The following is a 10,586-nucleotide window of genomic DNA, read 5'->3' on the forward strand; positions in this document are numbered from 1 at the left end:
CAGGCAGTCCGGCAGGACAGATCGGGTGGTGGGGCTCGTTCCGTTGGAGCGGGCCCCGCGCCGGGCATCTCTCCCCCCTCGCTTGACCCGTCCGATCCTACTCTCCCGCCCCATCCGACGGCCCGGATCGGATCCGACGTGGGTCGCACGCCCCCGCCCCCGCCCCGCCACGGCCGCCTTCCTCTTCCCCGGTCTCTCTCTGTTGCGTTGCCCTTCGGTTCAAGCTTCTCCCCGTTCGCCGTTCCCTTCTCTCTCTGCCCCCGTCTCTCTCCGTGTGTGTGCGTGGTTTCTCGGCATCTATATATAAGAACTCCACTGGTTCTTCTCACCCCTGGCTCCCTCCCCTCCCTCGCTCTCTCCCCTTCTCCCTCGAGGTCGAGGAATTTAATCCGGTCTCCGTCCCGGCCTGGTTCATTGGAGGGGAGCCCGAACAGGGGAAGGCGGGCTGCACAAACAAGGAAGGTTGGTTGCCTCTTGCCTGCCCGTATCTTCTTCCTCCTCCCGTAATCTGTTCATATGCTGCGTTTGATCATGTTAATCCCCCTGGTTTCTGTTCCTGTCCGTCTCACTCTCACCCTCCCTCTAGTCTGAAGAACCGGTCCATGTTTGTGCGTGTTAATCCATCTCTTGGATTCATTCATTCAGGAGAGCAGGAGAAGGCGATCGATCCAACGGATTCTTAGATTAAAATCGTCTCGCTCTTCGTTCTATTTTGTTTGATATTGATCGACCTTCGATTGCCGCCTCCAGTGATTGAGGCGCCATGGAAGGAAGGTTCGGTTGGGTTCTCCTCTTGATTGATTTCTTCCTCTCCCTCCCCGCCTGCTCCTCCTGCCGGTTGCTTTGCCTGGATGCTCTGGAACCCAACGATTTCCTACCTTGTTTTTTTAATACTTCTCCTTGGGATGGACCAAGGCCGGCGTCGATACTGTTTCAACTATCCTGTGGCAGGGGGGGTGCCATGCCATGGCACCAAGTGTTGTGTTCTGTGTAGCCCGTACGCGTCAACTGCCTCCCCTTCCGTCCGATTCCCGAAAGGAGAGGAGAACCAGTACACCTTTCGGTTCAGATACAGTAGTACTCTGTGACGTGCTAGGGTGGGTATTAGCGATTTGACCTCACAGAAAAACCGATACTACATACTAGCTTCGATTCAGGATAAAAAGAGAAGGAGATGGTTTTAACGTGAAGGCAGCGCGTTGCAGTTAATATCTTCATCCTTTTTCCTTCTTCTTCTTCTTTCGAATGAACTGTTAACATCTTCATTTGGTCGAGGCACAAGGGAGATGGTTTGCTTGCCTTAGGGTGAAAAGTCGCCTTGGTACGGTGAAAACACACCTGCCTTTGAAAACCAGGTGGCACCTAGCCAATACAGCTGCTTATATGTTCTCATGTACAGTACTAAATGTTTGTTTGTCTGCCTAAGAAATTTCTGTTATAGGTAGGCCTACATGGAGGGAGGGCCACCACACGGCCACACCTAACTGAAACAACCAATTTTGTTAGTCATACTATTATAGTACGTGTTGATGTTGGTGCCGTACGTTTTTCAGTTATTAGTCATATGGCCACAACATGCCCCCTATTACGCGCGCCTGCTAAATCTTTGGCAGCTTTGCTGCTGTGTCGTACGGACAGTATCCGTGTCATCTCTCATTGCACATGAGACTTGACAGTGTCATGGAGTAGGACAGTTCACCATTCCTATATGTTCAGAATCTTTCTTTTTTAGGTGAAGAAGAATCGACTCAACTGACAGTTGAATCGTGGCCTGACTGATTTAATCTGTTCTAACAAACATATCTGATTTTCAGTCTCAGGTGATCATCTCTAATCAATTAGCATGGATGAACACATGGGACGACGGACGGTCGGCGGCCTCCTCTTCACCAAGGGGGGATCCATCCTTCTCTTCAGGGAGGACAGCTCCCGCCGCAAGGCCGGCGCTTGCTGCTCGCGCAATGGCTGCAACGGCACCCGGCATTCGGCAGACAAAGGCCGGCCAATGCACAGCCACAGGGAAGCAGCTTCAGCAGCAGCCAAGGAAGCAGCACCAACCCCCCGGAGGTCACAACCTGTCAGGAAACCTCCACAGGGAAGCAGCAATCCAGCAGGGCCCTGTAGCGAAACCGACAACGGGACGGGAGAGGCGGCGGCTCCCGGTGCCGGGCGTGACCTGCTGGCGCGCCTCAAGGACAGGGTGAACGCGTCGAGGAAGCGGTCGCTGGCCAGGGAGATGAGCAGCCCATCGTCATCGTCCGGTGGATTCAGTGCCAGTTCTTCTGGTGGTGGCGCCACCCGGTCATCAGCGGTTTCGAGGCCGACGCGTTGTGCCGCTTCCAGGATAAGGAAGGCAGATGAAGGCGAAAGCGCAGGAGGTAGTCGCAGGGTGCCTAGGAGGGACACCGGTGGTGGCGGTGGTGCCAGGGGGAATTCGGATGACCCGGTGATGGTTGGGCAGCGGGCAGCAAGGGAGCAGGCGCCTACCGAAGGGTTCATCTCTGGGTTCTTGGCGAGGTACAGGGGTAGTCTCCAGGGAGGGTCGTCTCTGCAGGATGGCGCCGAGGACTCCAGCGGGTACTGGCGCTTTGACGTCGAGGGCAGCGAAGAGGTAAAATGGCACAACTCTGTCACTCACCACATCATGATCATCCCAAAAACTTGGTGAACTGTAAAAACAATGTATCTGAACCGTGAAATTACGCTGCAGCTGGAAAACTACTTCATGCTCAGCGATCGGCACCGAGCGATGAGGATGGACATCGATGGCATGTCCTACGAGGTATGATCCCATCCAAAGTTTCCTCTTAGTTGCACATTTGGGATGCATTGTTTCTGCCTGTTTTTTGGATCATCATCTGACACTTGATTCTGCAGGAATTGCTCGCGTTGGGTGACCGGATCGGCACGGTGAACACCGGGCTTTCGGAGGACGCGTTGTACAAGTGCCTGAAACGAAGCCTGTACACGCCCACAGCCCCAGAGACACACCAAGACTGCGACAGAAAATGCAGCATATGCCAGGTAAAGTTCATATATATGCAGAGTTTCAGTATCACTACTGCAAAACTAAATTTTCAGGATTCGTGTGTGATCTGACACATGTGATGTAATTTTGTTTCCAGGAGGAGTACTCAGGCGGTGAGGAGGTGGGGAACATGGCGTGTAAGCACTACTACCACATCGCCTGCATACAGCACTGGCTCCGGCAGAAGAACTGGTGCCCCATCTGCAAATCCGTCGCCGCCAAGACCGTCTAGCACTAGCAGCCCCTGCTTGTTTAGTGTAAACAGATTCTCCTGAAATGTCTAGACACAAGATTTGTATTCTTTTTTCCATTCTCTAGAATGAAACATTTGTTTGTGCCTTCAAAACTTCTTGTCTTCCTTCAGTTCACAAGGTACAGTGGACAAAGAAAAAGGGAACAGGAAATAAACTCTTGATTAGATGGTGGGAAATTTCACTTGCTCAGTGGTTTCTCTTGTCAATATTCAGTGCGTGCTCTTTATTTGTGATGTATATACATGCCCCCTTTTTTAGTCAGTAAATCTCTTCAAAGGGTGCCGGGTGGTTAATAACGAGCATCTGTATTTGTCAACTCACACAGTCAGAGTTTAAAAAAAAGACAAATACTCCATCCGTAAAGTAATATAAAAGCGTTAGTGATCTAAACACTCTTATATTACTTTACAGAGAAGTGCTGTTTATTTTAGTTTACGAACACCCCGGTCTGATCTTATGTTCGAACCCTAGTGGGCAGGAGAAGATAGGCACGAACCCTAGGACTGAACTCGGGTGGGCAAGCTATTCTTCTTGCCGTGTACGCTCACAGACTATACATACATTATCCTATCCACGCACGCATACACAAGCTGCTATCAGTTCGAAATAAAATGTGTAAAGTGGTTGGAGGCGTACACGAACCTCATCCATACGAGTACAGACGTTGACAGGGACGATATCTACTTGCGAGACACCTTTGTGTTCCCTTCTCCACTCTTTATTTCGAAGTTCCTGTCATGTTTGACGAGCGACTGGATCAGATCACACGATATATATGCGGGCAAATGGGATGGGGTGGGAGCAGTTGCAACTTGGCGGGGAATCTCTGCTTTCTCTACGACAATGGCTCCTCTTTCCATAAGAACCTCAGGTCACTAGGATTTAGACAGCAGCCGACGTATGCCTCGAATCCTACGTCTCCGAAATCACATCATTTTTTCCTCTCCTTGAAATGCAGAATAATATGATCAGGCAGACTGAACGGACTCTGATGAGCGTAAGGAAATTGACAAGGAAATGGCATAATCCCTTTGTTATTAAGGTTTAGAACACACTTGCATTACCAGCAGCACATGATAAATTGTGCTCCTTAACTTATCTCACACCAGGAAGTTCCTAAGATAGTATATGTACAGATCTTAGAGGAGTACAGACAATAGTCTGATAACAATTGGTAGTAGATTTCCTAGCCCGATGCAGAAGTACAACAAATCACCCATTGTCCAGGGCTAGGAGGCAACCCTAAACTACGGAATGCTATTATTCGCTTCTTTCTTGCTGCAACTGAACACTGGACTGAGTTCACCGAAGACAGGTTCCGAGATTGAGCCGCTGGGGAGGTTTCGTTATTCCGGTGCTCGCCTCCTTGTATATATAAAGAAATGAACATATGGAGGTGGAGACGACGAGGAAATGAGAGCCCCTGGGCAAGTCCACATAGCATCAACACCGGACAGACAAAGCACCAGGTAATATAAAGTGCCATGAAGTGTTCCTGAGGAAATCGATGAGCCACAAGTTAAAAACAAAAAAAGCAACAGCAGCAGCCATGCGCACATCAGAAATGCGTATCTAGAACTAGTCAGATGTTATTATTATTGACAGCTACTCAGCTATTATGGATATACCATTTCTAATTCCAAATAGTAGTACGTATGTTTCCAACCATGAGGTGAAATTTCCCACGACTTTTCACACCCTCCTATTCTTTATCCCTCATTATTTGTGTGTGTGTGTGTGTGTGTGTGTGTGTGTTTTAGGGGAGTGTGTGGTATTTATTAATGGGAATATTTTGGTCCTATTATATTTCTACATAGATTTCCTTTTATGCCTTATCTGTCAAAGTATGGGTGTACTGAAGTTGTACTGCTGTCCAAACTTTGGTGGACCAACTGATGATAAGTTTTGGAACTTCTGGCCGTGACTTATAAGCATGAGACTTATACCTAGTCATATGCAATTAGCTACCTGTCCGACTGCTTCACAGCCAATACAGACTGCCTAGGGCATGAGCTGGCAGGGGATTTTCCTAGACGTTGTAACCCATTTTGGTGGCAGGGGATTTTCCTGGCTTATCAGTATAATGGAATAGTCACACTCCATCTAAAAAAACTCACTGTGCTTACTGCGCACGTGCTTTGATAGTTTAGTTTGTAGCCTCTCTCGCTCCAAACAATCACCATGCATTTTGTTAGAGCGTGGGTTTGGCAAGAAAAGAGGGCTCAAAGACATACCCCCAGTGTTGAAATCAAAACTTTACTGTTTTTTTAGTCTAAACTAGAACTTTTAGGCATCAAGACATTCCTAAACCAACTATTCCAAGAACACAAACAAATTTAACTGTAAATGATGCAGAATTCTCAAAGTTAACTTCATTTTACTAATAATCTCTATGTGTCCATACAGTTACGGCAGCATTATTTAAGAAATGTATTTTCATGTTTCCAACTAGCCACCCAAACAGTTGCAAATCTAGGGTTTAACATTACCTGTACGAGATGAACCAAGTGAGGATTTTCAACCATGAAGAACCTTGTCTGGATCTAACTGACCACTATAGTAACTGGAAGGAACAGCTGAGAGCTCCAACCTTCCTTTCCACTCTTCACCAGGCTTCAGGGTAATGGGCTTCTCAACAGCTGCAGGCTCCACACACAACATGTGCTTATATTCTTCATCACCAAAATCAAGAATGGTTTTTGACCTCCTCTCCCATGGGTTCCATACAGCTTCAAAGGGCAACATGATAACGGAAGTATGAATTTTGTAACAAGTTAAATAAGAATTGACACAGATAGGTACAGTTTTCACTGCCAAATTAACTTACCAGCATCTGGAAGCCCATCTTTCCTAAGCACAAATGTTCTTTTCTTCTCATGATCAATAATTGCAATTTTTGGTGGTGTGTCCAGATATACTTTATCAATCTTCACAGCAAAGTTTACAAGTTAGCAGCAGTAGCTTCATATAATCATATGTAACATTGAAGTGGCTTACTTACCTCTGATTCAAACACAAGAGCATCCCCCTGCTCCGTGAATCGCTCTTTTCCCTTCAGGTTGTCAAAGTAGTCCATTGTTTCCAGCCCTTCAATACGTACTTCGCTAAGGAATTTTGCAGTTTCAGTAAGCACATAATAAAGTTTTGAATTATGATGCATTGGAACAAGGAAGCTACAAAAAGTAAACCTAAAATTGCTCAATGTTATCACCAAAATGTGCATTGGAAATCATCATTAGTTTTTACTCACAGCAGCAACTGTTTTTGCACTGAGATTAGTCCTGTGCATTCGGTTAATTCAGTCAGTTCGGTTTGGTAAATACATTACAGTTTCAGTAAATACCAAATTATTTTGTATGGGTTTGGTAAATACCAAACTAACCAAAGTTGACCAGAATTTAAGAATAAAGCCACCATATTTTACTTCTGTTCGTACATCTGAATATTTCAAGCTTGTTATGCACAATGCGGATTGAATAGTCAACACCCGGATACTCAGATTGATCAGCATTCTCAAGTGATTAAGTGGCAAAGTGTAGACCATGTCGCCGATCAGTCCATGACACACGCAATAACAAGCCTACAACCTACAGGCTAGACTAGAGGCTACAGCGGCACCGTGCATCACACAAGCTGACAAGTACAAGTTGAGTCGCTACAGCGTACAGCCCTTGCTAGTTTATTTAATAATAGTACACAAGTCCAATCTGCTAACTGCTGCTATGGTGCTGCCATGTGATCCATGTGTGCCACAGAAGGGTGGAAAACGGAAGCGAAACACTTCTGTGGACCTGGAACTTTGGTTTTCAGTATCTACCAATTCCTCCGAACTAACCAAGGCTAAAACGGTACCAGATATTGATATATTGTACCAAAAAATCTAAAACCGCAAAAACCTGGTTCAGTTCAGTTTTAATATGCAGTGTCTTAACTGAGATAAGCACTCTGGGTTACAGAATTATCAATGGGCAAACTCAAGCAAAACTTTAGAAACCCTGTTCCACAGTGTCCACTATCTAAGCATGAGGATGCAGTATTCTAACAAGCCAGGATAGGTAACAATTTTGCCCTTATCCATTGACTCAATCCCAACGAGAGGAAACAACTTAACACCCAAGCATACACTTATTTATCTGCAATAATTTAATAATTACTTGAATATGTTTTCTCTACTGTCATACTGCTGGCACTAACCAATAAAAGCAAGACCAATATTTTGAAAAGTTGTCCATATGCCCGGCACTAACAATATGAGAATCAGAATTAAAGCAGCAGAGTTTCGCATCTGCTCCAAGAAAATGTTCTGAATTTACTAGCCTTGGTTTAATACAAGCGCCGCAACTATCACATACATGAGCCTGTACCATGGTATTAGCAATATGAAACCAGGGTAGAAAACCAGCATATTTGTACATCTGCTCCATTTTTTAACGAAACTACTGGTCTTAGACTCTTGGTAGTTGGCTCAGTACCAATGACACAAATACCATGTATATAAGCCTGTTGAAAGGTGGATCGGTGTCTGGTGGTGCACCATTGCCGAGTAAACCCAAGCACATATACCACTGGATGTCTGGACAGCTTTACACTAACATGATTTCACTGTTGCAATTCTAAACCCTTGGAGAAGTTTGAGCTTGAAATATCCAGGGAGGGAAAAAAACTGAGGAAAGGGAGGAAAAGAAATTGCAAAGCATAGGCGCACCTTATGTCAGACACGGAGAAGTATGTATGATATGCAAATGTAAATGAGAAAGGCTTTCCATCAGTGTTGGTGTTTCTAATTCGAGAAGTGAGAAACAAATCTCCTTTGGGTCCAAGAGCAACTCTTAACCGGAATTCGAATCTGTAAGTCATAATTTGTCCAAAACATGAGCAGAATCAGAATTGGCGACATGAAGAAAAGGAAGGAAACATGATCTCTGGATGGTAGATCACGGACCTGTGAGGCCAAATCTTGAGATCTTCTTCAGAAGGCTTCAGAATGAGGTCTGCATAAGTTTTAATACCAGTGTTTACTGGGAGTGGTGGAGGATTATCATCAACGAGCCATAGCCGGTTCCTTGCAAATCCATGTTTTTCAAGATTTCCATGTGTTCCAAACTGCATTAATATAGTTCATTTGGATGACCAGAGAAGGCTTACATTACAAGGAATTTATGGAAGTAAATATAGATGAAGCTGCCATACCTGGGGAAAGCAAATTGGTATGCCACCACGAATTGCTCCCGGGGACTTGAAAATTGCCTGAAAAGGATTGTATTTTGAAACCACAATTCAGAGATGCTATAATTACTGCAGTAACACGTAACAAATCAAATAATTAAGTAATATATGCCAGTATTACAGTGTGAAACTTCGTAATTAATGGGGCTAAACTTCCAATGGTGCAAAATAAATATAACACCTAACATGGCCAAAATTGCCAATACAGGCGAAGATGAGGCAGTTGTTTGTGGTTATGCTCAAAAGGACACTTGATCAGAATGTGATAGGCTTGTGGTCAAATGGGGACAAACAACAAAATTAATTAGTGGGACAAGGATGACAGGATGTGTCAATGCATCCTATAGAAGTTTATCGATACAACAAAATAATGACTTAGCCAATGAAGTCATCCATGACCTCATGAATGCCTCCGTACCTTGCTGCTTACAAAAAGTAACTCATCCCCCTGCTCATTCTTCCAAGAGGTAACTTGTCCTCCATATAGACGGACCTAGCAAAAGACAAGACAATTGATTAGCAAGACTGGTCTGAGTCTAAAAAGGTGATGATAATTGGCAATAATACACGTAGGGACCAGGCCATAAATATTTATTTTGCAGCACGGATAATTCTTGAGATTTGGCAGAATAAGGGTGGAAGGTTAGGCAGCAATAATGCAGGAGAATTCAGAATGGTTGATCTGAATCCTACTTGTACGCACGCATGACACAAAACAGAAGTTTAGAGCCTTTTTGCCTGACAAACTTTAAGTACTGCCATGACAAGAGTAAAAAGAAGGATTAATCCAAACATCTGACTAAAATGCTAACCTACTCGTCATGGCACAACTCATTCATCTACAAATGACACTGCCGTCTTTGTAACAATAGCTCCACAGACCACAAACAGGTTTTCCTTACCAGTTGGCACTGATATGCTTATAAATGGCATATGGTGGCAAACTAATTTTAATGAGATCAAATTTCACCATTTTTCAACCTTACGGTTCTTAATAAGCTATAAAGGCTCCTCAGAGACTGAGAGGTAGACAAAAGTAGATGCCTTCGGTAAGACTACTGGGGTTTTGTTTGCTAGTCCCTGCCCCTCCATTCCAATAATGCATGACCGGGAAACAGAGCAACGCATACTCAAGTTCATCTTGTAATTCTAAAGTTGTCTTTGGTATAGCTAAGTTCACAAGTTGAAACACACCTCCCATAGCTTAGTGCTTCGGGCGAGCAAGACCCTGTCATGCTAAGCAGCTGGCACAAGCTGACAAGTACACCGAAAGGAACACATCAATCAAAGTTAAATTTGGTATGCAGGTGACTCGATCGGCCTAACACGCCAGAACCACAATCAGGAACCCACTGCCCTGTGGTTCCCACAACTTGTCATTAAAAAAGGAGGATTGGTAGGATAGCACCTCCCCCTAAAAAAGGGCCATCAGACGCATATGGGACCAAACGCCAGCAGACAGGGGATTAGCCATCCGATCCTGGAAACGTTAGGGGGGTAACCTACCTAGTCCCCTCTCGCTTCCGAGAGGTAGCATAGTCGGTGCGTCTTTTCCGCTGGGTCCCCGAACATGATAAAGAATTAAAGATGATTGTCTGCGTAAAACTTGTGTCCTATCGGTTATCACCATCACATCTTACCCAGTCCAGCTACCAAGCTGTGAATGCTACAGTGACGTGTGGCCGCAGCCGCGTCTCTTGGCTTTTGATTTTTTACAGGATTTGCGCGCACACAAAAGTATTTTGGTTTGAGCCAACTCGCGAAATCTGATTGCAGCAGCGCTCCCCGGCGATTAAACTGCGTTTGACTGACGGGAGGACGGCGAAATGGCACCGCGAATTCCTCTGATCAAAAAGGGAAAGATAAAAAGAGACGCTAAGAATTAAACCCTATCATCAGAGCGCGGTACGACATAATGCGCCTCGATTTGATGGGCCAGCCGAACCACGAAATCCGCCCGAAAATCGCGCGCGCCGGACGCCTGTGATTCTGAAGCCGGCGCCCCTGCCCCTCCTTAACGCGCGCGCGCCGGCGGAGCCCCGCGACGGATCCGCGCGGAATGCGCTCCGAATCGGCTC

General features: G+C 45.6%; 2 protein-coding genes across 2 annotated transcripts in view; one reads left to right on the forward strand and one right to left on the reverse strand.

The window, feature by feature from the left end:
* Positions 1-252: 252 nt before the first annotated feature.
* LOC119365474 (E3 ubiquitin-protein ligase RLIM-like) lies at positions 253-3,488 on the forward strand. Its single transcript, XM_037631114.1, has 5 exons — positions 253-462; positions 1,815-2,611; positions 2,711-2,782; positions 2,878-3,024; positions 3,126-3,488. Exons 2-5 carry the CDS (start codon positions 1,844-1,846, stop codon positions 3,258-3,260), a joined length of 1,122 nt encoding a protein of 373 aa, XP_037487011.1. The 5' UTR covers positions 253-462; positions 1,815-1,843; the 3' UTR covers positions 3,261-3,488.
* Positions 3,489-4,288: 800 nt separating this feature from the next.
* LOC119365475 (putative glucose-6-phosphate 1-epimerase) overlaps positions 4,289-10,586 on the reverse strand; it is a 6,986-nt gene continuing 688 nt past the window's right edge. Inside the window, exons 2-9 of the mRNA XM_037631115.1 lie at positions 8,927-9,001; positions 8,473-8,529; positions 8,225-8,385; positions 7,988-8,128; positions 6,284-6,386; positions 6,110-6,209; positions 5,772-6,011; positions 4,289-4,777 (exon numbers count right to left, since the gene is read on the reverse strand). Coding sequence (XP_037487012.1) covers positions 5,800-6,011; positions 6,110-6,209; positions 6,284-6,386; positions 7,988-8,128; positions 8,225-8,385; positions 8,473-8,529; positions 8,927-9,001 — 849 coding nt within the window. The 3' untranslated portion in view covers positions 4,289-4,777; positions 5,772-5,799. The remainder of the gene's footprint in view (positions 4,778-5,771; positions 6,012-6,109; positions 6,210-6,283; positions 6,387-7,987; positions 8,129-8,224; positions 8,386-8,472; positions 8,530-8,926; positions 9,002-10,586) is intronic.

The sequence above is a fragment of the Triticum dicoccoides genome, chromosome 2B, assembly GCF_002162155.2.
Source record: "Triticum dicoccoides isolate Atlit2015 ecotype Zavitan chromosome 2B, WEW_v2.0, whole genome shotgun sequence".
Lineage (NCBI taxonomy): Eukaryota > Viridiplantae > Streptophyta > Magnoliopsida > Poales > Poaceae > Triticum > Triticum dicoccoides.

Excerpts from the sequence above, each read along its gene's own strand:
- LOC119365474 (XM_037631114.1), top strand. The coding sequence starts at position 1,844 with ATGGATGAACACATGGGACGACGGACGGTCGGCGGCCTCCTCTTCACC. Across the intron at positions 2,612-2,710 it reads ACGTCGAGGGCAGCGAAGAG|CTGGAAAACTACTTCATGCT; the intron begins GTAAAATGGCAC and ends ATTACGCTGCAG. Across the intron at positions 3,025-3,125 it reads GAAAATGCAGCATATGCCAG|GAGGAGTACTCAGGCGGTGA; the intron begins GTAAAGTTCATA and ends TTTTGTTTCCAG.